Genomic DNA, 27486 nt, shown 5'->3' with positions numbered 1-27486 from the left:
TTGCTAAGACTCCATTTCCAAGAAAGGTCACCTTTGGAGGCTCCAGGTTGACCTGAATGAGGAGGGACACTATTCAACCACCACGTATAGGTAGGACCTCTTAAGCAAGAATGGGGGGTGAAAACGCCATAGAGAGGAACATCCCAGGAGGGAAGCACAGATGTGTATAAGTCCTGAGGCTGAGAAGAACATGCAGTGTTCAAGGAACAGAAGGAATACTGGCATGGCTGTGCTTAGAGAAAGTCCATGCCAGAGAAGAGATGTGCAGCAGAAAAAGCACAAGACCCAGGCCTCCTGCCATCAGGACACGAGGTATGCATGAAGTGTAAGTGAAGACAGTACCTCCAGGCAGTTCCAGGCACAGCTACCCTCACTGTTAACAGTTAACATCATGCCGTAACCTCAAATCAGGGCTGGCTGAGTCCCATTGGGTCACCCTATCCAAACCTGACATTTGAGCTGAAATCTTCCAGTTTTCCTAATGTGTTCAGATAGGACAAGACCTGGTCACCTCACTCCAATGCCATCATTCTCTTCCTGACATCAGCACTTCCATTAGGTGTGTTCCATGAGAAGTTCTGCATGAGTTCAGTGGATAAAAGCAAAACTGGTTTCCGCTTCATGGGGCGGTCATCTGAGGACCTTCCATCATCGCTCAAGTGCATTCTGAATCTCCATGACAGGGACATTGGTGGCAGCATCAACAAAGAACATTTCCACCATCACATAAATTTCTTTGAGACAGCATAAGAGTTATCATATGTCCATATGGACTTGTTGAAGCCTACATGTGAATCCCTGCCCTCCGTCAAATTCTAAGCCAATCTTTCAATTCCAATGCCAGAATTCTTTTGCCTCCAACCCCAGAAGCTGGGATTGGTGCTCTTCTCAGTACTCCTCTAGTACCTTTTATTTCTGCATCTTAGTATGAAACACACTGCACCGTGATGATCTATTCATCTCTCTTATCTCCCGATGGTGGCCAATATGACCCCTTCTTTGAGGATCCACTCTAGACAAGGCCACATCATCCTGACAGGTCTCCATGGTTTTAGATGGCTCAACCTATCCATTATCCATTTCCATGGCTTCAGTGGTGGGCATGTCACCCATACCAGGCAAATCCTTGAACTTTAGTCCAAACTATTGGAACATGTGCTCTGTCTTCTCCTGGGACACTCCTTGAGAAATCCTGAAAGTCTACAGCCAGTGTTCCCTCCCATCCCTAGTGAAATGTAGCAGTGCTCCAAAACAGCACTGAATTTCAAGTCCCATGAGCCAATACACGTGTTTCTTGCTGGAACTAACTGGCACTGGGTTTCTTTCACTTGCAACCAGAATCCATGATAAGTGTATTTATCTTTATTTGGCTTCCCAAGGACAGAGACCTAGGAACTAGATCTGAGATTCATTCTGCTTACAGACATGTGGACCTACCACCAATTCATACTATTATACTACTCTAAAAATGAAAAGAAGCATCCTGATTTAAAAAAAAAAAAAAAAATCTTGACGAGGGTGGTGGTGCCTGCCAGTAATCCCAGCTACTTGGGAGGCTGAAGCAGCAGGATGGCAAGTTCAAGGCCAGCCTCAGCAACTTGGCGAAGTCCTAATCAATTTAGTGAGACCCTGTCTCTAAATAAAAAGAGATATGGATGTATGGATGTGGGTCAGTGGTTAAGTGTCACTGGGTTTAATATCTGGTTCCAAAACAAAAAAAGAAAGAAAGAAATGCAGGAAGGAAGGAAGAATTCATAGTAAAACATATTCATGGTCACTCTTTCTAAGCATGTTATGTTGAGGAGGTGTGCTCTGTGTTTAGAATGAAGCACAGAGCTGAGTAACCACCTGACATTTATCATGGCAACAGAATACCTTTGGAAGACTGTGCCCTGTGCTGACTAATACAGTAAAGATGCAAAGTCAAAATCTTGCCAAAAAGTTCATAAAAAAAAAAAAACTACAAGTATTTTTGACTCAACTGCTCTGATAACATCCTTATACATAAATTAATCTCTCCCATAACATAAACCAAGTTACATAAACAAAGGAATCCTTTTGTTTTCCAATGTCTTCCTGACAATTCTTTAAAGACTTTTTGCGGGTGGAGGGAACAGATGATTTGTAGTTGCTACGGTCTGTTTCCCCCTCAGCCAAATGCCACAGGGTCAGATGGCTATGTGTCCATTGGCTTGCTGGGCAGGCCAGCCTCCCCTACATGCACCAGTCTCACAAGATTTGCATCAAATTTGCTCTCTGTTGAGTGCATCAAGGCAGATTGCAATTTGCCAACACTGAAACTTTAATAGTCCACTGTTTATTATAATGTTATCTTTAATAGGATGCTTATTGCTTAAATTTCCACACGTTTCAGGAGGAAGTGTGTATTCCCTGCTGAACACAGCTCTCAGGAAATGTCGACTAATCTGGCAAAGCAGACGCCCCGGCAGGCAAGTCTTGGGGCACAGATGCTATGTGCAGGGCAAACAGCTCCTGGCGGCGAAGGCTGATCATCTCTGTGCCACAGAGTGGGAAGCCATCAGGTGCCTAGTCTTACTTAATGAAAACATAAAAGACTCCACTTAATTGCTCCAAGATTATGCAGGGTGTTTTTTTCTATTTCTTTTTTTTTCTTTCTTTCCTTCCTTCTTTTAGGTTGAGCTTGTTAATTTCTACAGCTGTGATGTTGGCACAATTGCAGCCCCGAGTCCTGCTTTCACAACTTGTAAGCAAAATTAAAACTTTCCATTTTAATTAAAATTCAAACCAAGCCAGAATTAAAAGTCCTATTGCAAAGCAGAAGCCTGGAAGAACCCCCGGAAGGTACACCTGTTACACAGGCATGAGGGACAAATGCTCACACGCGCACTGCTCGGGGGTGTCATTGGGGGGCCTTCTGGGAGGGGTTGCAGCCATCTGTGGTGCTTTGACCATTTCAACCTCTTCTTCCAAGGGAACCAGCTCTGGGGTGGGGAAAGCCAAGTTCAAGTTCAATCTCTGACACCTTTTACTCAGAATTCAATTCTGCCCAGGAATGACTTGCTCTTTCCCTTAATAACAATTAACATCATATTTGCCCTAAACACTTGCTCAGGATGATTAAACATGGTACATTTCACCCCCCATCTCTGTGACTTGAAGTTTTGTCTGTTTTGTTTTGTTGCCATACTAGGGATGAAAACCAAATCTGCATGCCTACCAGGCCAGGGCTGTACCATTGAGTCACACCCCCAAGCCCTGGTGGCAATTCTATGAATTACTCTGTTCAGAAAGATGCTAAAGCCACCTACACCCACTGAAGTCACCTTATCATTCCTATCCCAAACCCTGACAACAGAACTTAACTTTTTCATTTTCTTTTAGGGGAGGGAGAGAAATTTTAACCCAGGTTGAAAAAAAAAAAGTATTACAGGATCATTCATCGGAAATCATAATTATCAACACAGCAATACTCACCGGGATATTGTCTAAAAAAGCCCTTTGCACTTCCAAAGTACTGCCATATGAGAGATGGGTCACGGTCAAAGTTATCGACAAACACTTTGTTTAGGGACTCCGACCAGTAAACCCCATTGACAATGGCAGGATCTGAAAAGAAAACAGAGAGGCGTATTAGCAACCACAGTGAGGAAGAACCCCTGGCATCCCAGGTCCCGCGGCAGCGGCTCACAGGCCCACCTTGCAGGTGGCTGCAAAGAAAGTCCAGTCCCCTGAGAGACTTAGGTCCTGGGGATCCCGGACTATCAGGTTTCTCCTCCTGAGTGAGCTCTGAGCTCTACTCCTAGCTGCTTGCTGGAAATGTATGTCCCTTTATTTCTAACTTCCAATTTCATATAAACCATTGCTCTTAAAAATACAAAAAAAAAAAAAAAAACAAAACAAAACTTCTTAGCAATCTTTCTTGCTTTTCACCCAGAACTTTTAGCATTAAAAACAGGAAAAATGTGTTTTCTCTCACGGTAACAACCTCAGCCAACACAGCCCTGTCCTCATTCTCTCTGCTTCTAATGTGGAAGTTTGCTCTATATAAATAAGTGAATTGGAATGATGTAACTGAACCTCTCCACACTTATTCAGTGGAGAGTACGCTCCACCCAGGCAGAGACCACCTCTAACGATCATCTTCTGTACTTTTGGACCAGCACATGGCAGAAATCCCAAAATTTGTATGGCTGGATGGAGGGCGGGATGGAGGGATGCACAAAGAAAAGTCAGGTCTCCAGAAACCAGACAATCATTTTCTCTTCTGCATTCTGATCCCATTAGCAAACCTCTTTTCCTCACCCTTGGCAGTTTAGAGATAACACTTTATCTTTTGTTCATGGACTTTAAAAAAATAATAATAAAGACAAAGAGAGAGAGAGAGAGAATCAATATTTCTGGCATACTGGCAGAAGCAAGGTGATCGCTGAGGATGCTCCATGACCATCCACCTTTTATTGGTTTATTTTTACCTCTGAAGACCCTGCTTCAAACTGATGCCACATTTAGCCATATTCTGTTCTAAGAGGGCAGAAAAGTGTCAAGTCCCAAGATGACAGGGGTGAAAATGACAGCAGGATGAGCATATTAATCATCTGGAAGAGAAGGCAGAGACCCTCACTGAGCCCTCCTGCAGTGGGGGCACCCTACTCACTTCTTTTCCTGTCACTTATAACAGAACACCTGTCCTCAGAGCACCCAACCAGAGAGCGAGAGGCAAAGTCTCTGATGGTACTTCGCTTATGTGCAAAAGAAGGATAAAAAGACTCGCTCTACAGATATACGTGGAAAGTTCAACAAATTCAATAGGAAAGAGTTACCAGCAAAAGGCATCCACAGAGCCAGTGAAGGAGGCATTCCGTTGGTCTGGTGCTCAGACCCTTCAGTACTACACACACAGGGAGCACGAGGACAGATTCCGTCACTCCAACCCTCAAGTTTCATTGTCAATCAAAAGAGAAAAAACAACACTAGAAATGCCCAGAAAAGCAGGTGTGCAGACAAGAAAACTATTGGTCCCTCCATGCCTCACTACAAACTTGTCCTCCCCTCTGACAGACGGCCGCCCTCCTGATGTCACCTCCTGATGCCCACCAAATGGCACCTGACCCAGCTGTTGGACATGGGTCTTGTCTGACATCCTGCCTTATTGTTTTTTTTTTAGATTACTTAGGCCATTGGGATTCTGACTTCCATCTCAAGGGTAAATACTCTAACTCTTGTCAACTATAATCAACCACATCATAGCCCGGGAGAGTGAAAATGACCAATTCAACCTTGTACCGCAGAGTAATTCTGAGAAAGACCTTATCCTCCCAATCCTGGAAAAATGGAATCCTTGATTGTTCTTGTCCAAGTTTGACAGTAATTATTGTGACTCACTCCTACCTGCAAAGCCACTTAAATAAATCCACAAAGATGCAAATACAATAATGACGATGAAAAATCCATGGTTCTTGGCCTCCTTTGAGGCCTTATTATGTTGGCCTCATATAAAAACCTTCCATGATGAGAGGCGAAAATTCCGTTTTACTAGGTCATTGCCTCAACATGCTAAAGAATCCAGGGGTTTTCAATTAGATTATTCTTTTTTATTCAGTGTGGTTACTGGGATTGGTCCAGTTAGACAATTCTGATTCCTTTGGGAGCAAAAATAAATAAATAAACAAATAAATAAATAAAGCTGTCCATCCTTCTAGAGGATCCTAAAATCCAAAGATTTATCCTGTGGAACTGTGAGCTCCTTCAGAAACACAAAAGGAACCGTGTGGTCTGAGGACATTTTCACCCACTTTACCTGGACTCCAAATCTGATATTAAGCTTCTTCAAAAAAAGGAGGTTTTCAGTTTTCCAAGGTCATGGTGAACAGAGAGAAGCTCATCACTAAAAGATACAATCTGCTTAGCATGGGGGCTGTGTTCCACACACCCATTGGATCAAATATTTGAAATAACACTTCCCCTGACTTGTAAAATAATCACAGCGTATTGATTTCACAAGCTTGCTTAGCAAGCACATTTAATGGAAGGGAAAAATCTTGAATGGCAGCCTATTGTTATCGTCATTTAAGAGACAGAAAAAGATAGGAAAATTACATGGGCATTCATCTAAGTAAAAAAAAGGTATTAAGTTAAAAATGGTTTCCCAACATTATCAACAGATGCTAGAAGTCAAATATGCAAAAGGTGAATGAACTTCTGTTCTTCCCTCCCCCACCTCCTATTGTGTATTAGCATCTGCATATCCGAGAGAACACTTCCTATCTCCCTACTCACCCAGGACTCAAGCCCCTTCCACCATTCAAATAGGAGGAGGCAACACCATGCTGAGGCTGAACCATCACAACAGCTGGCTGCTTCCTCTACAGTAGTGATTCCTCACAATCACCTGAAAAAATGACAGCATCCTGCCAAGCAGCAAGTCTAGCCTTTTCTTGTTTGTGCTTTCTTTCAAAAATAGTTTCAAAGCTCCCTTTGACTGAAAATTGACACAACCACTCCAAAAAGTAGTATGGCAATTTCTCAGAAAACTTAAAATGGAACCACCATTTAACCCAATTATCCCCCTCCTTGGTATATAACCAATGGAATTCAAAACAGCATATTAAAATGACTCAGCTACGTCAATATTTATAGCAGCTCAAATCACAATAGCTAAGCTATGAAACCAACCTAGGTGCCCTTAGACAGATGAATGGATAAAGAAAATGTTGTATATATACACAATAGAATATTACTCAGCCATATAGAAGAATGAAATAATGGCATTTGCAGGTAAATGGATGGAACTCAAGACTATCATGCTAAGTGAAATAAGCCAATCCCCCCAAACCAAAGGCTGAATGTTCTCTCTGATATGCAGACGCTAATACACAATAGGAGGTTGGGGGGGGTGGGTAGAACAGAAGTTCTTGGACAAGTTCTTGGACTAGACAAAGTGAAATGAAGAGAAGGGATGGGGACTGGGAATAGGAAAGACAGTAGGATGAATCGGCATAACTTTCCTATGTGCATATACGAATACACCACCAGTAAAATTCCACATCACGTCTAACCACAGAATGGGTTATAATATAATGGGTTATTCTAATTAGAATAAGTGATACTCCATGTATGTATAATATGTCAAAATACACTCTACTTTTCTCTATCTAAAAAAGAACAAATAAAAATAAGAAGAAAAAAAAAGCTCCCTTTGTTTCATTTAAGCTAGTTTGGGCTTCCATCTCCACCTCTGATCTTCTTACAGTCTTCATGTACTATATTTGCCTCCTGTGAGTGCTATGACAAATTACCACAAACTGGGTGGTCTAAGCAACAGAAATTGATGCTCTCACAGTTTTGGAGGCCAAAATTCCATATTCAGGTGTCATCAGGGCTGATTCTTTCTAGAGACTCTGAGGGAAAGACCATTCCATGCCTCTCCCCTACCTTCTGGTGCTTTCTGGCAACCCTTGTCATTTCACGGCTTGGAGACTCCTGACTTCAATCTCTGCCTCCATCTTCACATGACCTTCCTTTCTATGTTTCTCTGCACCAGATCTCCCTCTATTTTCTCTCCTAAGAACAACAGTAGTTGGATTTAGGGTCCACCCTAGATGCAAGATGACCTTGTCTAAGGTCCTTAAAGACCCTATTTCCAAATAAGGTCACATTTTCAGGTACTGGAGATTAGGGTTCCCACATATTTTCTTGGGGCCAGTAGTCAACCCAGTACACACATAGTCTTAATTATTCTGATACAGTATACTCATATTTCATGGTTTGTACATATTCTTTTGTTTTGTTTTGGTGATGCTGGGGGATTGAACCCAGGACCTTGGACTTTTACAAGGCAAGCACTCTATCAAACTGAGCTATATTCTGGGCCCTTGTACATATTCTTTTAAAGTTTGATAAGTACAGGACTTTTCCCTCATGAAGGAGCTTTAAAAGTCTTCAAGCTTTTCTTCTTTATAGGAAGAATTCAGATAAGAATCTGCATATTCTGTCATAGAGAATATGCATATGATATATTCTGTCATTGAGATCTGCCTGTAAGGCACTATAATGGATTAAAATTATTTTCTCAATATCTAGTGTGTCAATCCCAGCCTGTGGTCAATAAAATCAACTCCCAGACAACATGGTCATTTCCCCACTGTTCCTATGTAATCCACATTAACTGAGTATCCGTATTAGTTCCTAAGAAGTCCAGAAATAGCAATGGACCTGTTCCCTCTATCTTCTGAGCCATTACCCCAATACCAGTCAAGAATTTATCAGATAATTTAGCTTTAACTAAAACAGACCACTAGCAGATGTTTAGAGAATAAAAGTCCCACACCACTATTGTGATAAATTCACAATTTGTATCCAAAGAGCATTTGTACATCCCTGCGCTCTCTTTGTAACATATCACATAATCCAAGAACAAATAGCTTTTGTCATCCCCATCCTTTCATTTCCATTCAAATAACTGCTCTCTCCCAAGCTTTAGCCTCAGATTTGCATTCTGCTACATGGGTCTCCTGTGTGACAGGTGGCTACACACTCTTGCCCACCTTTTCACTTTAGTTCCACATCTTTGAATGATGGCCCCAGTTAACACCATCTTTCAATTATGAGTTCCATCCTCCTGAATCCTGCCTCAGAAGGTCAGCCTCCTTGGGTCCCAGCCAAATAACGGACATAAAGCACTTAGCACACCAATTGGGAATCACAAAAGGATTCATGAATATTGGCTGTTACTTACTCTGACCATGAGAAAAATAAATAAATAAGGTCCAAGAAAAGCTCCCAGCGTTCACCCCTATTGTCTGCATGGAGTGTTGCTGGGTAGCCCAGTGGAAGAGTCTAGAACTCGGGCTTCGGTGTAGGGTCCCGGGTAGAGATCTCACTTGGTGCTTGTTAGTCTTGGATTTGTGACTTAGCATCCCAAAGACATGGCCTCTTCATCTGTGGAAGAGAGATGAGAGCAGTCCTTCCCCAAAGGCTGGGGGAGAATGCCAGACATCACTCAGGTACATCAGTAGTGTCTGTACTGCAGTGAGTCCACAATTCCCCACCCGGAGGAGTTTGGCTGTCCTTAGACTATCCAGGTAAGACTTTAACAAGGTCTCTTTCTCCCTTCCTTAAATTAGCAGTGCAAGACACTGATGACTCTCATTCATTTGTTCATTCAACAGGTATTTATTTATTGAGCACTTACTCTATCCGGCATTCAACAGTGAACCAGACAATGAGCCAGGCATTTCAGTCTGAGGAGGAGAGTAACAAGGGACGATTGATTGAGAATTCCCAATAGAAATAGTGTGATTTTTTTAAAAAAAGTGAAAGTCGGATGAGGTGACCCATGCCAGTAATCCCATTGGCTGGGGAGGCTGAAGCAGGAGGATCGTGAGTTCAAAGCCAGCCTCAGCAAAAGTGAAGCACTAAGAAACTCAGTGAAACCCTGTTTCTAAATAAAACACAAAATAGGGCTGGGGATGTGGTTCAGTGGTTGAGTGCCCCTGAGTTCAATTCCCAGTATCAAAAAGAAAAATGGGATTGATCAGAAAGTTACGGTGTAAGGGGGAAGGGAGTTTCTTAATTTGGGTGGTCAGAGAGTGTCCCACCTCTGGGAGGCCCCCAATCACCTAAGCCAGCAAAAGCTTCACAGGGGAAGAAGCAGCAAGTTCAAAAGCCCTGAGCTGCCAAGAAACAATGTCTCAGTGACTCCAAGGAAGCAGGGGTTGCTGGGGCTAGTGAGGGGAGAGGGAGGTACCTGATGAGGCTGGAGGGGTAGGCAGAGTCCGGTAAGGACTTTAGCAGATCAGCAGTTCCCTGCCAAGCATGCGTTTTTCTGATGGACCAGACCTGTACTCTACTGGCGCCAAGGCCCATCATACCTTTATGCATGGTTCCAAAATCTAATTTCTTTTATGCAATCTGTAGCAAGCACAGCAACTTCCTCTTCCTGGAACAAGTTATCAGACTCCTTATGGCTGTCTTAGGACTTGAGTTTCCTCTCCAGGCCTCAAAGTTATCTGACACACTCAATTTTTTGTTGTTGTTTCAATATCGTTTATTCTCCAGTGAATGAGTGGGACTGGATTAATCTAAACTTTTCATTTTCTTCCACAGAATTTGCGTCCATTTCTTGGGAATGTGAGTGGATATGAACAATTATAGGTTCATATAGAATTACAAATTACCATTCCCCAAAAACCATTGTTGGAAGGGAAAGGCCTGAGCTCAGACTCCACGCACGGGTTGTTTAAAGTGTGGAAGTACAAGGAAGAAGGTATTTCCTGCCTTGATCAGGACTGCAGGGAGGAGCTCAGGCTTTCCTGAAGGTCTCCAAGGCTGTGAACCTCCCAGATGTGAAAGGGCGGGGCCCTGTGGAGTCCACACTCAGGATCTCTTCAGAGCCACATGCTGGACGAGATTGAGAACAGCTGGAGAGTTTTCCTGTCTCCCATTTCAGCAAGTAAATGACATCTCCTCCATTCATTCTAAATAGATCACAGATTAAATAATGGAGAGTTTCGATGCTAATCATCAAGCACTTATATCTATTGGAGAACACAACTTAATGTGTGATGAATTATAAAATAGGTTTATTTGCCAAACATTTACCCTCCCTTGAAACTAGAAATACGCTCAATATTAAATGCAGGTTGCTTTTCACACACACACACACACAAAAAAAAAAAAAAAAATGGAGCTAATTTCTGGCAGTCCTGGGACCAGAGGGACAGGAAGATGCTTGTGGCCCAATGTGGAGCCAGTCTGGATGGAGGTGAGAAGCAAATCACTTGGCTAATCCCAGAGAAGTCTCCAGATTCTCTGTGCCTGCTGCCTGCTTGTGTTGCACTTCAAGGATACTTCCTCAAGGAGAATTCATTTCAATGATTAGATTTCTGTTTTTTCCTCTATTAACATATTTTCCATTTTGTGGAGAAGCTTGTATTCCCTCCCCGTCTTCTCTGGGCATAAGCCATTCATAAGACTTTGTCAGAGATATTAAGAAAGATTGCAGGATAGAAATCAAAATGATGGTGATGTTGACGACGATGAGGATGCTAGCAGCAGAGAGGGGCATTCACAGACCACTCACCACGTGCCACACACTATGTACATAAACATCTTTCCTACCCTTCCTAGCCCCATTTTACACATGAGGAAACGGATCCTCCAAGGTTTGAAGTCCATTGCCCCAGTACATTCCATTACCCAAGGTAGAAGTTGGCAGAGGTAGTTAGTTCCTTGTACAAACTACTAGGTTCCTGGATTGAACAAACACTTGAATGTCTACTGCATGCCAACATGTGCTAGGATTGGGGGATAAAGTGGTGGGCAAAACCTGACATAATCTTTAAAGCAGCAGAGACACAGTCTAGTGGGGGAATTGGAGTCTGCAATATGAACAGGTACTTGATGGTGAGGGGTGAGGATGCAGAGTGTTCCTGGCAGAGCCAAAGCAAGTTTAAGTGCCTAGAATTTAGGAGACTGGGGTAGGAAGTGGGGAGGGGAGCCAAAGGGGCTTTGAAGATTCCAACCTGCAGTCTGGTCACATCTCAAAGCAGTGAAGGCCCCTGGAGTGTTTGGAGGGAAGGTAGGTTCTCACCTTTGCCATTCGGGAGTAAGCAAGCTTGAACAGGTGTGTGGGGGGGCAGGGGAGTGCTTAGAAGCTCCTGCACTGGGGCTGCAGAATCAGAGAAGCCAGTCCAGAGAGGACATTCTCATTGAACACATGCTGGTCCAGCAGTTGAAGAGCTCTTCTGGCTCATCCCAGGATCCAAGCAGGAAGTACCCAGGAGTGGGAAGGCTTACGTCACCATACTGCAGAGGAGCTACACTGTGGGAAAAGGCCCAGGGAAATGGCATGCTCCCTAGATCACAAACAAATGGGAAATTCTATTGACTGTGGCCAGGGTGACTTTGTTCCCAAACAGCTGGACTGTCACAGATTTTTCAGACTAAAACTGATTTCTCTGTGAGAACAGTCCTAGGAATGCAGAGCAAGCCACTCTTCTAGGGCTTCTCCAATTGGCATAAGTTAATCATAAACATCATGAAAGAATGGGAACGATAAGGAAGCCTAGACCACCCACACTGGGGCATGAGAACCCCTCATGGAGCCTCTCTGAGTGGGTGCCCCTATGTGCTCACAGGACATGGGCTGCCCTAACCTGTAGCCACCATGCTCTCACAGATCCTGGGAAGACCTGTACCGTTTCTAAGAATGCCACTAGGTGGATGGAACTGGAGAATATAATGCTTAGTGAAATAAGCCAGCGCCAAAAAAACCAAAGGCATATCTCATTCTCTGCTAAGTGGATACTAATCCATAACAAGGGAGGGAAGATTAGAAGTTCATTGGATTAGACAAAGGGGAATGACGGGAAGGGAGGGGGAATGGGAATAGTAAAGACGGTAGAAAGAATTGGACATAACTTTCCTATGTTCATATATGAATGCACAACCAGTGAAACTCTACATCATCTATGACCACAAGAATGGGGTCCTAATTAGAATAAGTTAGACTAATTCTCGTATGTATAATATGTCAAATTATACTGTCATGTATATATAGAAAGAACAAATAAGCAAAAAGAAGAAATAAAGAAAGAATGAGGGAAATTCTGGAAAGGGCATTGCCACACAGCCTGTGAGGAACTTGTGCTCTCCTTTCATGTTCCCTTCAATGGAGGACCATGTGGGAGACAGGGATGGAGGATAGGGTGGGGCTTCAAGCCATTTAACCCTTGACCTCTGTCCTATCCTTCCTCCCCAAAGTAAAGCCAAATAAACTTTTACCCATTCAGTCAACAAGGGCTTAAAAAATATCTATAGTATTTGAAGCCCTGTCCTACATCCCAAGGGCAGTGGAGGGAGGGTACAAAAGAAACAACCGCAGAAAGAATTGATGTTCTGGACAACATCCAGTTAGAGTGTATATAGCTGTCATCATTTAGTAAGAACCCATTTCTGATATTCACTCAGAAAGTCTCCTCTCATTTTATTTAACCTTTTGGAAGAGAAAAAGAAATTCAGACCTTCCTTCCATCTTCCAGACAGGCCTGGCTCCCAGTAAAATATGATTTCGTGAGCCTGCCATTCGGGCTGATGTTATCAGCCTTTTATTGATATTTAATATAAACACAGCCCCGAGGCTAGCAGGTACCCTGACAGGGTCTGAAATATAATTGCCAGGGAACTGTACAAATGCATGTAGCAATTAAGAAGCTGTCAGGGATATGGCTGGTGCAAAGATATAGAGTTGCAGGCTGGACAAAGGCTGGCTAGTGCCGAGCGGGGGTGGGGGGGTGGGCAATGCATGGAACACAGGGCCACCTCGGGAACCAGGCAATAGAACTTCCTGTCACCACTGCAGCCTGAGCCCCCTCAGGCCCAGAAAGCCCAGGCAGGGAGATAAGTGGATTATGGACATTTACAAAAGGAAACGGGGCCAAGTTTAAGTTTGCTGCTTGTTGTCAACACCCAAAGGCCTGACTCTCCTGCTCCCGTAGAAGATTTATAATGGAGAGGGAACGTGCAACTCTGAGTCTGGCTTTTTAAGAGAGATCAGGGTGGGGGACATGGGGGCAGGGGAAAGGAATGCATTTGTTTGTTTTAACACTTTTATTGAGGTATAATTGCAGTTTGGATTACGCATCCTTTTAACAGCTGTCACAGTGGTACTAGCCTAAAAAAACGGGAAAAGCTGGCAGTAACCACACAGGTGTTGGGGCAGCAATGGATGAAGTCATGACTATGGCCAAGGAACACCTGGGGCTGGGGAAATGCAACTCCAGTGTCATCAGCTCCTCCCAAGGTGTCCTTCTCAGTAACTCTACTCCAAACCTTAACAGTATCCAGAACAATGATGTGGCATGGCAAATAATAAATATACTCCATATATATATACACAATAGTCTTTTAAAAATAAAAATGTAAAGACATCTTTATGTCTTCCTGCTCTGAAACTGACAAACTGCTAGATACCAAGCCCCAAGAACATGAAAATGTAGATGTGGTCACACAAAAGGCGTAAGAAGTAGTCCTGGGATACTTTGCAAAGATGTTCCAAGAAGTAGACAACATCTTTTTGTGAGCAAATCTCAGGAAAGACCCCCCCAAACCCCCGCCCCAACACACACACACACACACACACACACACACACAGCTCCAGGGTGAAAGCCAATTTTGGGCGGAGGTGGTTTTGATGGACTTGGCGCCAGGATCTGGGTTCGCATGGCTAGAACATTACAAGTATTTGCTTCTGGTGCCCAGTTTCATGTGAGGATCTACAGGCTGTAAACCCCCTGAACTGTACCACTGCAAGTGTAAACTGCTTCCAAAGACCATGATGTGCGCTAGGAGCAATGCCAGCTTCCAGCAATGTTGGCCAAGAACCATTTATAAGAAGACTCCAGCCATTTTTCCACTGGACCTTATTCACCCTAAAAATTCTTTTTATCAGCTATTTCTTTGGCTTGTGGAACAGCAGCAGTCGAGCCAAATTAAATGAGTCCCAACAATTCTGTTTATGGACCTTCCGGAGCACATGTACACTAATTCCTAAGCAGCAGGGACAGGTGCTCGAAGGTCCCCTCCTCTTAACATATAAATGGCCTGTGAAAAGTCAAAAAAAAAAGTAAGTTTAATTCTGTCAAGTGATTCTGTAACCAGAATGATCATAAATTTATTATCCACACTGGATCACTGGGAGGAAAAGAGGGTCTTTTTATTGGTACATAAAAACAAACTAGTATAAATCAGGTCTATCCCAGACTAACCAAGATAGATGGGCACCCTGTTTGTATAATCCACCGCTTTCACATAGAGAATGGAAATAATTGACTCTGTGTGTGTGTGTGTGTGTGTGTGTGTGTATGCGGGGGGGGGGGAGGGAGAGAGAGATTCTTAGATACAATTGGCTGGCTAACCAAACAGAATTAGAATAAGGAAATACTTTCATAATAACACATTAAACACCTTCTTCTTGACACTTGGCTGGCTAATCTTCATAGTAGGACCATGGCCTTTTGGCTACTGGGGATTGTTTTCTAGCTGTGGGCATTCAGTACACTCTAAATACCACCCAAGGTATTTTGCTGATGAGGTAAGAAATGCAGTTCACTAATTAATCCACTAAGTTGCTTAAGCCAAGGTTTCTTAGAGACGTTTTCCTGTGATTACGTCAATGCACTCCCAATTGCTTCAAGCTGGGAATCTTTCCAATCTAGAAAACCCGTAATACCCTTAAAAACTATTAGCCCATAGAAATAAACAGATGAGGGACAGGAATGCTTGAAGGGGTGGGATAATCTAGAGACTGCCCACAAAAGGCCTGGTTTCTATCTTTCTTTCCATTTTGTATCTTCAGGGCTGGCTCCATCCTCACGCCTTTCCTTTCATACACCCTAGAGCCTGTGACCTGGCATCTCCAGCCTTTCTCCTCATAGGACAATAGAATTGCTAGAGGACTCACCAGCATCCCATCATTCCCCAGAGGCAAAATGTGAGATCTTCAGATTGCTCCTCACTTTTCATTGACTTTCACCAGTGTACTTCCAACCCTGGAGTAGTTAGCACAGAAAGGAGCTAGGGTAGGCTAATCTGAACCAGGCCCAGCCACCATGAAAGATGAATTCCTGAAAGCAATTCAGGATGCCACTAGCAGGAAGAAAAGACACTGACATCAAACCATAAACATCTCCAGGTGTCTAGTATAGCCCCAAATATCCAAAGAGTTATCTCGGAGGCCACATAATTCAAGTGACCTAAGACTTCAGCATGCCACTAATTCAGTTAAAGAATTGAAATTTGGCATATTATTTCCCAAATGAGCATTTCCTTACCATATTAGTTTACAAGTAATTGGTTAAGCCTTTCAAAATTGTGTAGCAAATAGAAGGAACTTCATCAATCACCAGGAAGGGAAGTTCAATGTGAAAACACAGACCTTTTGGGATACAAAGAAAATGAAGAGAGAAAGAAAGGCTCTGTGGGAAATCATGCTGCAAATCCAGCAGATTACCTGCTACAAATAACATTGAAACAGAAGAATATTGCCAGGTGCAGTGGTGCATACCTATAATCCCAGCAACTTGGGAGGCTGACTTAGGAGGATCACAAGTTCAAAGCCAGCCTCAGCAACCTAGTGAGGCCCTAAGCAACTCAGCAAGATCCTGTCAATAAATAAAATATTTTTTGAAGAAAGAGAACTGGTGATGTGACTCAGCAGTTAAGCGCCCCTGGGTTCAATTCCCGCTATTAAAAAAAGAAAAAGAAGAAGACGACTATGTTATTGCTGTGAAAATTAAACTAATGGGACCATCCATATTTAATAGCAACTGCATGAAGACAGGCAGAAGCCAGCTGCTACAAAAATGATGTATGACAAAAACAGGCCTTCGGAAATGGAAGTGGTGCTCCAAAAATCTTCAAGGACAGAGCCCCTTGCACATGTGACCGGCATGGTTTGAACAAGAACATGCTTGTAATTCAAGGTCTTGGAAACAGTTTCTCAAAATATGGAGTAGTCCAAACTTTATTATTTTTATATGGATAGAAAAAAAATGATTCAAGAAGGTCTCTTAGCAAAACAGATGCTAAACGTTTAAATCATGATGTTGACCTGCTTAATCAATTTCATTAGTTTGGAACATATTTCAAACTGCTAGAAGCACAGGGTAAATGAAACCTCTGGTCACATTTTGGAGCCCTAACACATTTGATGAGCAATTTTTTTTTTTTTTTTTATACAGGCTAACTAGAAATAAGACATGCTGTTTATGAAGCCGTTTTAATTTAATCTTCCTTGAATTTGCCCTTTGGTCCATTTGTTTAGTGATAAACAGTGTAGTTTTATTTTGAATGTGAAATAAGGATATATAAATTTAAATAAAGTTGTTGCTATTTAAGTAGTATTTATATGATTAGAATATAAGGAATTTGGGGCTGAGGGTGTAGTTCAGTGGTTGACCATGTGCTAAACACACATACACACAAAATAAAAGTATAATAAACTTAGGTAAGAACTGAAAGCAATGTTACTCCAAAGTTGTCCTACAGTAAGAGCTATCTGTGATACCAAATTGAAGGTTAAAGGCCAAAATTAAAAAGCTTTGCTTGGTCACTATGAAATCAGAAAAGAGGAAAAAGGGAGAAACAAAAAATAGCAAAAGATGAAAAGATTAAACAAAATCCTGTATCAAAACAATAGCCCATCATAAAAAGTAAAACTATTTAAAAGCAAATGTCACTTAAAGTAGATATTTAATCTAATTTAAGTTGTTCAATATTAGTTCTCTAAAACACAGTCTGCATTTACCAGGTATATATAGAGAGATCTTATCTCTTAAAATTGAATTATGGATAAGACATAGTTAATTAGCATATGGGATCAGTAAAAATCATACCAGAGGTTTGACTCAACCCTCTAGGATAACTCAAATGTTATTTAAGAAGAAAAGGAAAAGAGAAGAAAGACAAGAGAAAACTATGGGGTGGGGGGAGTTTTTGTCTTGAAAGCAACTGACTTTGGCACGATGAGGGGGTACAAAAAAATTAATAACTTTCTAAGTCCTTAACTTTCTCCAGACATTGTCTTTAAAGCAAGGGGAAAAAAATGTTTAAAATCTCTCCAAAACTACTAGGAAAAACAATATGGAAATACATAACAGATGCACAAAGGCATCTCAAGATGAATATATTAAGGACCCACAACTGCAAATTCTAAAAATCTATTTAATTGTGCCAAAGAGAAACACAAGAAAGACCTTTTGATAAACAAAATGCAGACAGTATTAAGGGGGAAAAAAAAACCCAACTTGACATCTTAAACCAGAGACTATTCCTCGTTGGCTACTTCAGACTGACTAGACCACCAAAATATAGGCTGTGCTGTCCCACTGGCCACCTCCAAGAACAGCAACAGAGGCCAAACCTTGGTCCCGAAGTAGAGGAAGGGTGGATTGTTAAATGAATTCTGCAGTAAGTTTCCACTTGGGTTTTTTTTTTTTAAATCTTAAACTAAACATGGAGCTCTTTGTGGGGGAACAGGGAGCAGGGAGTAGAAATCACCTCTAAAGATAGCTTTATTTTTCCCATTAAAAACACCTTATTTAATTAACAAAAATATTCTCTCTATGTATTTTTTAAAAATCAAAAGATCAGAAAGGAAATTAAAGTCACCCTAATCTAATTGAGAACCACTGTTAATATCCTGGTGTAAACACCTCCATTTATGGAAAGACAGTGGTGTTTAAATGAACGTGGATAATTCTGTGGGCAATAATCTCATTTTACAACCTAAGCTCCTTCTTTTTGTTCCACGTATCAAATTTTCCAAATAACCTATGTATCTCTCAGACCTATCATAGCAGTGTGGCATGCCATTTCAAGGAGGAAGGAAATAAAGCGGTTGCTTTCATTTTTTTAGTACTCAGGATATTTAAAGGAATCTGTCTTTACATAAATAAATAATTATAACTTATTTACAGGTATAAGGAAGAAAAGAACTGGTGAACAGAGAGACAAAAGTCTGTGACTTCAAAGAAGGTCACATGAGCTACTAGGTCATTTGCAATATGTCCAAGACAAACCTACCCCCCGCCCCCCAAAAAAAACCGCACCTCTTTCTCCACCATTTTTCTCCTATAAATAAATAGTATCATTATTTTAAATTTGCATTATAAAACAATTTCAGACTTCAAAAAATTTGCAAAAATATTTTTTTAAAGTCCCATATACCCTTCAATGAACGTTCCAAAATGTTCACCTCTTCTCTACCCACAGTCCAATAATCAATCGGCAAAACCACAACACTAACACTGATATAATAGCCTTGCCTGGCCTTCAAACTTTATCTAAATTTCGTCAGTGGCCACATCCATTGCTTTGGTCTGGGCATGGATCCAATGCAGAATCAGATGTGACATTAGTTGTCCTGTGTCCCCAGGCTGCTCTGATTCAGGACAGCTTCCTCAGTCTTTCTTTATAGCTCTCCACTCCTTTCTCAAGTCTCAGATCAAGTCACCTGAGAAGAACTCTGACTAGTCATTTTATATAAAGTCCTATTTGTTTCCTAGGATTACAACATAACAAGCAACCACAACTGGGTAGCTTAAAAAAGGGCTGGGGATGTAGCTCAGTGGTCAAGCACCCCTCAATTCAATCCCTGATACCAAGAAAAAAGAGAGAGATGAGAACTTACTTCTGTGATCTCTGCCATGTGCAGACAAGAGCAAAAAGACAGTCATCTGTAAACCACAAAGTGCACCCTCACCAGGACCCAATTATGCTGGTCCCCGATCTTGGACTTTTCAGCCTCCAAAACTGTGAGAAATAAATTTCTGATTTTTAAGCCACCCAGACTATGGTATATTTGTTATAGAAGCTAAAGCACATGAAGACAGTCACAGTCTAAGGTTCTGAGAACATGTGTAATTTTGTGGGGAACATTATTCAACCCATTAAAATGCCCTCCCAATTCAGTGATTTTAAACTGTACATTACTGGACAAAACCTAGGTTATAAATCTTATTAGACAATTTCTTGCATCAATTTAATACAGCATAACTAGGTGAGAAATGATCTTTTTAATCTGAAAAAAAAAAAAAACAGCATCAAATTCAAAAAACCCATGGTATCTTGGGGAGGGTAATGACAAATTATATTTAGTTTTATAGTTGGCATTTCTATTATTTAAAAAAAAAGTACTCAGTAGCAGCTTTCCAGTTCACTCTAGTTTTTATTCTAGTTGAAAATTATAAGAAATCAGTCTGTTGACCAGGGAAGAAATGCTTTTGCCCAGGAAGGCATCAGAGTTTTGAGGTTGCTTCTGAATGTGATGTTTTTGTAAGAGGTCATTATTTCCAAGAACCACCAAGACTCTAGCTCTGCCTCACAGGCCAAGTGAAAAGGATAATTGGGACAATCATCATGTTCAATAGCCCAGCCAACACTTGATTAGAGGAGGAGATGAGGTTCGCTTGGTAGGGTTTGTTCTTTGCAGAAATTCTCCCAGGGAGAAACAGCAGCTTGTCCTTCCCCAGGCAATTGCAAATTGAGTTGGTGAGTATTTCCCTCTGCAGACTTCTCAGGCTTACCTTTTTCCCTCCTTCTGAGTAAATTGGGTGGTGGCTCTTCTCCTCCATTGCAACAGCAGAGTCTGCTGTTTGCAGGTTTGCAAAACCAGTTCTTAGATGCCAGCCATTGATTGGACTGCTTCAACCCTGAGCATGTTCTTTGACATACTTTACCAGTCTAATAGATTAATGCATTTCTTTGCAAATTTCCTTACTTGACCAGAGAAGCCTTTCATGCACATAATATATAAGCTGCCTGTACCAGCCTTGAGTTTACCAATTTTGAAAATATAAAGCTTGGAAAAGAGATGTTCAACACACACACACACACACACACACACACACACACACACACTCACACACACACACGCTCTTAACCCATGTAAGCATTGTCAAATGTGACCATGAAGAGGGTAACTTGAATTGCAAAGTCCTTGGTGAAGGAGGGAAAAACATAGGAAGACAAAGAGGTACAGGTCTTCAGATGGAAACAAGGGTATGTACTGCATAGACACCCCAACGGCAATACACAAGTATACCATCAAAACACAATATTGCAGACTGGGGATACAGCTCAGTTGGTAGAGCACTTGCCTTGCATGCACAAGGCCCTGGGTTCAATACCCACCACCAATAAATAAATAAATAATAAAGTTCCATCAACAACTAAAAAAAAAATTTTTTTAAATGCAATATTAAAACGTAAGCAGTTTGGGGGCTGGGGTTGTGGCTCAGAGGTAGAGTGTGCGCCTTGCACATTTGAGGCACTGGGTTCAATCTTTAACACCACATAAAAATAAAAAAAGGTATTGTGTCCATCTACAACTTAAAAATATTAAAAAAGAACGTAAGCAGTATGGAGGGTCATAGATGAGATGCCATAAGCAGTTCACTAGGCTTTATCTGAATAAGAAATAACACAAGAGAACAGAAAATTGGCTCTATTTCAAAAGCACGTCTCCCTAGAAGTACTAACTCTGGCCATGCAAGCAGCCCCCGCCATTCACTCAGCTGAGCACTGCTCCTGCTATGGTCCCCTTAATCCTCCAACGCATAGGTCCTACTATGCAGAATTACAAATGAAGAAGCTGAGGCCACAGTGGGCTTATGAAATTGGCCCAAGGCAACAGTATTAGAAGGTAGGAGAACATGAACACATATAGGCCACTCACAATGCACCAGGGGCTATTCTAAGACACTTATGAATAGTACCACATTTAATTAAATTTAACTGTAGGGTGAACATTAATGTAACCCCCACCTTTTGTTTTTGTCAGTAAGAATTGAACCCAGGAGCCCTTTACCACTGAGCTACATCTCCAGCCCTTTTTAGTTTTTTGAGACAGGCTCTCACTAAGTTGCAGAGGCTGGCATCAGTCTTGTAATCCTTCTTCCTCAGTGTCCTGAGTCTCTGGGACTGCAGGTGTGAACCACCACATTTGGCTATAATCCCTATTTTATAGATGGGTCAGCTGAGAGTGAGCTGCCCTGGTAACATGCCTAGTTAGTAGCAGATTGATTATTAGGTAGAGCCTCTTGACCCTGTTGTATTGATAAGAACCAATGCAAAAGCAAATAAATTCCTGGGGCCACATTCCCTGAAGTTCATAACTAAAAATAAATTAATACATAGAAAACATGGAGCCTTCAAGTCCTGCAGCCTTAAGAGAGGTGGGCCTGAGATCACTCCCACACGTGGGTGTGTTCGGAACAGAACAAGATGGAGGTCCCCAAGAATTCTGCACATCTCTGCACAATGGCCAAGGGAAAGTAAAACAAAGCAGTGTGGAAAGCCAGCTAAGCCTTCAAGGACAAAGTCAGTCCTCCCTTGAGGCCGCAGCGATGAACACAGGAAAGTTAGCATCCTCTGTCCCTGCTCCCCTAAATCCTCAAATCCCCATTGTGTTTTCAGAGGGGGATGACAGCAGAGAAGGCCGGGGGAAGAGGCTGTGAAGGGTCTTTCTCTCCTTAGCCATAAGAGCGTGTCTTCATTCTGCTACCTCCATGCACAAATGAGGTCTCCATGAAGGGAAGCTGAGAGAGGGGAGAGAAGAGAGACCGAGGAAACCACACCAAACCCAACCCACTGCTGAGTACCCTGGGAGTGCACCGAAGTGTGGAGGTATTTGAGTCGCTGGTCCATGAAATGAGATTAGCATCTGCATCTTCCAGTTGCTCTCCATCAAGGATCCTCAGGGTGCTGGGGAGCAGCCCATGGGGTGGAGAGTTGGCAGAGTTGGCAGGTAGTTAAATAACCTGCAAGGTCCAGGGAGGTGATATGACTTGTCCAAAGCCATACTCAGTAGGTCTGAGACCAGAATCCAGATTTCCTTCAGCGTTCCCTTCCCCAGGTGGACACAGGATGGTCACCTAAATCGAGCCACCAAGAAATGATAGTGACGGAGAAGCATGTGGCCAGGGTCCCAGGCCTGGTCCTAGGAAGGATGTCCTTTCTCACAGGCTTCTGCAAAAGTGGATAAAAGTAACCAATGAGGATTCCATGGCCAGCTACTGATCCAGGATAGAAACAAAGGCTGAGACAGGGCCTCCCAGTGACGCCGGTGCCCAGTTCAGATTGGAACTGCAAGAGTCAGTGGCAAGTGCTGTCTCAAAGCTGTATAGGTGCTACCTAGCCACAGGGAGCAGGGCCTTGAGCCAAACAGACAAGTTCAAAATCCCACTTGACTGTGCTTGATTGCCTGTGAGCAGGCACAGACCCTCTGAGCTCCTGAAATGTGACACATCATGTCTTCTTTCCACCTAGTCAGGAGGACCAGGGGCAACTCAGTAGGAAGAGTGGTTAGCACAGGGCCTGGCAGACAGCAGGCACTCAAAGCATATTTGCCACTTGTATGGTTTGGATATGAGGTGTCCCCCAAAAAGCTCATGTGTGAGACAAAGCGAGAAGATTCAGAGGAGAAATGATTGGGTTACAAGAGCCTCAACCTAATCAGTGAATTAATCCCCTGATGGGATTAACTGAGTACAGAAGTTGGCTAGAGTGTGGCTGGAGGAGGTGGATCATTGGTGGCATGATTATGGGGTATTTATTTTGTATCTGGCATTGGAGTCTCTCTCTGCTTCCTGATCATCATGTGAGCTGCTTCCCTCTGCCACACTCTTCTGCCATGATGTCCTGTCTCATCTCCAACCCTGAGGAGTAGAGCCTGCTGTCTATGGACTGAGACCTCTGAAACCACGAGCCCTCAAATAAACTCTTCCTCCTGTAGGATTGTTCTTGTCAGGTCTTTTAGTCACAGCAGTGAAAAAGCTCACTAAGACACCACTATTATTCTGTGTGGATACAACCATGACAGAGCTGTTCCCCAGCAAGTGCATGGAAGACAGTTAAGTGGGCAGCAGATGTTCATTCCAGATGTTCCTTCAGTAAGTGACTCTGATTAGGTGGGGCTGTTAACAGCCCTGCTGTACAGAGAGACAGGTGAGGGATGAGATGTACCAAGGGCCTACAGCAAGGGAACGAGAGAGCAAAGATGGAGCCACACCCTCGAGTAACAGGACCTTCTTCCTTCACCACCGCAGGATGGGCCTCTGCCCTCGCGGCCAAGTGCATCTGTTCCAGGACAAGTTATGCTGGTCCCTCCAATGGGCAGTGCAGGAACTCGTCAGCATGTGACAGCAGCCTCTGCTGTTTGTGTCTGTTTCTGTCCACCACTCCACCCCTCCCTTTTTCTGAGTCTTTCTCTCCCTGTCTCTGTCCCAATGTCCTTGCCTGTAAAATGAGAATAACGATGCTGATAGGATAAGGGGAAGACCTCTGTTATTAACAGGGGTCACACGAGTTTCCTGAGCATTTATTCCTACATGTTAGACTGTTGGGCACCTGTGTTACTGCTCCCACACTGAGGTGAGGCGCTGACAGCCCCATCTCACAGGAGAGAGACCATGAGGGATTTCTCCAAAGCCAACATGGTGCTGGGCACCTATGAACACTCAAGGCATCTCAGCTTTCTTATAATAAAAATTTATAATAGATCAATTTTAATTTGTATTTATCTGTTTCTTCTTCTGTGAAGTACCTGTTCAGTTTCTTTGCCCATTTATTGATTGGGTTATTTGGGGTTTTGTGTGTGTGTGTGTGTGTGTGTGTTAAGTTTTTTGAGATATATATATATATATATATATATATATATATATATAGAGAGAGAGAGAGAGAGAGAGAGATATAGATATAGATATATAGATATATAGATATAGATATATAAATAGATATATAGATATAGATATATAGATAGATAGATAGATAGATAGATAGATAGAGATACTCTATTGGAGGTGAGTGTGGTAAAGATTTTCTCCCATTCTGTAGGCTCTCTCTTCACATTATTGTTTCTTTTGCTGAGAAGAAACTTTTTACTTTGAATCCATCCCATTTATTGATTCTTCATATCACACCCGTCAGAATGGCAATTATCAAGAATACAAGTAACAATAAATGTTGGTGAGGATGTGGGGGAAAAGATACACTCATATATTGCTGGTGGGACTGCAAAGTGACACAACCATTATAGAAAGCAGTATAGAGATTCCTCAGAAAACTTGGAATGGAACCACCATTTGACCTAGCTATCCCTCTCCTTGGTTTATACCCAAAGGACTTAATATCAGAATACTACAGTGATGTAGCCACATCAGTGTTTAAAGTAGCTCAATTCACAATAGCTGATCTATGGAGCCAACCTAGGTGCCCTTCAACAGATGAACTGATGAAGAAAATGGGGTATAGATACACAATAGAATATTACTCAGCCTTAAACAAGAATGAAATAATGTCATTTGCTGGTAAATGGATGGAACTGGAGCATATTATACTAAGGAAAGAAGCCAATCCCAAAGAACCAAAGGCCAAATATTTTCTCTAATATGTGGATGCTAATTCACAAAAAAGGTATGGGGCAAGAGAAGAATAGAGGTACTTTGGATTCGACAGAGGGGAGTAAAGGGAAGGGAGTGGGTATGGGGTAGGAAGGATAGTGGAATGAATTGGACATTATTATCCTGTGTATATATATCACTACACAACCAGTGTGATCCTACATCATGTACAATCAGAAGAATGAGAAATTATACTCTATTTATGTAGGATGTGTCAGAATGCATTCTATTGTCATGTATAACCAATTAGAACAATTTTTTAAAAAATAATAATATAGTAGTCTTCTAGTCTATCAGAGCAAAAGAAAAGAGACGGAGAGAAAAAGAGACAGAGGAAAGGTCCTTCCCAAGTACACCCAAGGTCCTCATCTCATCCTACTCTTGGCCAGGATCTTGATCTCTGAACATGGCATTCTGTAATTTGGGGGGCTGTTAGCCATGACCTAGGGCCAGCCTGCACACTGGCCACCTACCCAAAGCTGGCTCACAGAGCAGCTGTAAAGCAAGCCATGCAAAATAAGAGTGACATCAGGATGTATGGTCACCCTGTGGAGAGCACATTTGTTCATTATGGGTCAGAGCATGGCTGATTTTTTTTTCTTTTTTTCTTTTATAGTTGTAGTTGGACACAATACCTTTATTTTATTTATTTTTATATGGTGCTGAGGATCGAACCCAGGACCTTGCATGTGCTAGGCAGCGCTCTACCGCTGAGCCACACCCCCAGCCCGCAAGGCTGATTTATAGAGGTTTCCATCAGAAGAGCCTCAGAAAGTGGATCCCAGCTGGCCTGAGATCATCCTGTTGCTCATGAGCATTTCTTTGTGCATAAACACACAGAAAGTGGCCCAGTCTAACGGTTAATATTCCAAACACATTCACAAGTTTTTTACAAAGGTTCAAAGTAGAGGATTTAGAGAGTACAGAAAAGGACAAGGAAGAAAAAAGAAAAAAAAAATACAACCAATCCAAAGATTCAGGATGCTGATCTTTAATGCTGATAGATGCCTGTCTTCCTATAGTCCCCTAACCACCACCACATGTAATGACCCATTTGGTACATACCAACATGGGCTTGACAATTTTCCCTAGCTAGTGAGGTAGAGGCTGAACACTGAATGCTTTTAATAACTTTCTTTTTCTGCTCTATAGTGATTCAAGTGGAAAGCCCACATTTTTCAATGGATTACATAAAGTACAACCGCAAACACTCAGGTCCAAATAGCTTTTAGCAGTGAAATCGCCGAGAGGTCCTTTATAAGTTGAAACTTCCAATTTTCCATCAAATAACCTTTTAGCCTCTTTTATTCTGGGCTGTTCCACCTGGTGGCCACTTCATCTTCTCCAGACAAAAATGAGTTCAGGGCTGACACTGACAAATTGACCAGCAGAAGCTCTTGTCACCCCAGACATTACTCAGCATCCTGACGGGTGACCTGTCCAGCGTGGAGCTTCTACTTTTAGCTGTGCAGTGGAGCTGATATGAAGCCCAACTTGGGTCATTTCACCAGCTCAGGACACAGCCTGCCATCATATTTTTTCAGTGGACATTTGGCAGCACAAAGTAAGTGGTACTTCTATAATTATTCATAATTTGGAACAATCAATATTTTCTCTGCCCCAATAACAGCCACTATCATAAGTGTAAATGATGAGAGGAGATAAGGGCTTAGCACCCCTATAAGACAAAACAGGTGACAGAGACAGAAAGAAAAAAATAGAAGTCATATTTTAACCTTGAGTTCTCACAGAGTCCAAAACTGAAGCATAAACGTCCCAATGAAAATCTTACTTTTTGTGGAATGGAATTCTAAGGATCTGAATCAAGAAGCCAAGAAAAAATGAATATTATAACACAGAAGGACATAAATATTTGCTTATTCATTTAAATATTTCTTAGAATTTGCCTTCTGCAAGGCACTATTTGAAAGCAGTGGTTCTCAAATTTTAAAATGCACCAGAATCAACTGAAGGACTTAGACACAGATTACTGGGCCTCCCTCCAGGGGACCTGACTCACTAATCTGAGCACACAAGAATTGTCCTGTCTTTCTTTCTTTTTGCGGTACTGGGGATGGAACCCAGGGGCATTCCAACACTGAGCTTCATCCCCACATCTTTGTACTTTCTTATTTGGTTGATTGATTGATTGATTGGGATTGAACTCAGAAACACTCAACCACTGAGCCACATCCCCAGCCCTATTTTGTATTTTATTTAGAGACAGGCTCTCTCTAAGTTGCTTAGTGCCTCACTTTTGCTGAGGCTGGCTTTGAACTTGAGATCCTCCTGCCTCAGCCTCTACAGCCGCTGGGATTATAAGCGTGCGCCACCATGCCTGACTGCATACTGAGGCTGGCCTTGAACTTACGATCCTCTTGCCTCGGCCTCCCAAGTGTCTGGGATTACAGGTGTGAACCACTGTGCCTCGCAAGAATGACCATTTCTAAGGAGTTCCCAGACATTACTCAGTCTGATGCTGTGGGAAACACGATATGAACCACTTCTCTAGGCTATGAAAGTCCAGCAGAAAATGGATCCAAAC

At 42.3% G+C, this 27486-nt stretch overlaps 1 protein-coding gene across 1 annotated transcript in view; it reads right to left on the bottom strand.

Annotated features, from left to right (window-relative positions):
• Positions 1-27486, bottom strand: part of Cacna2d3 (calcium voltage-gated channel auxiliary subunit alpha2delta 3) — an 872527-nt gene that overhangs the window by 473606 nt on the left and 371435 nt on the right. Inside the window, exon 6 of the mRNA XM_027947835.2 lies at positions 3457-3588. Coding sequence (XP_027803636.1) covers positions 3457-3588 — 132 coding nt within the window. The remainder of the gene's footprint in view (positions 1-3456; positions 3589-27486) is intronic.

Source organism: Marmota flaviventris, chromosome 1 (assembly GCF_047511675.1).
Source record: "Marmota flaviventris isolate mMarFla1 chromosome 1, mMarFla1.hap1, whole genome shotgun sequence".
Taxonomy (NCBI): Eukaryota; Metazoa; Chordata; class Mammalia; order Rodentia; family Sciuridae; genus Marmota; species Marmota flaviventris.
The sequence above is the reverse complement of the archived record's forward strand: the minus strand, read 5'-3'. Positions and strand labels throughout refer to the sequence as shown.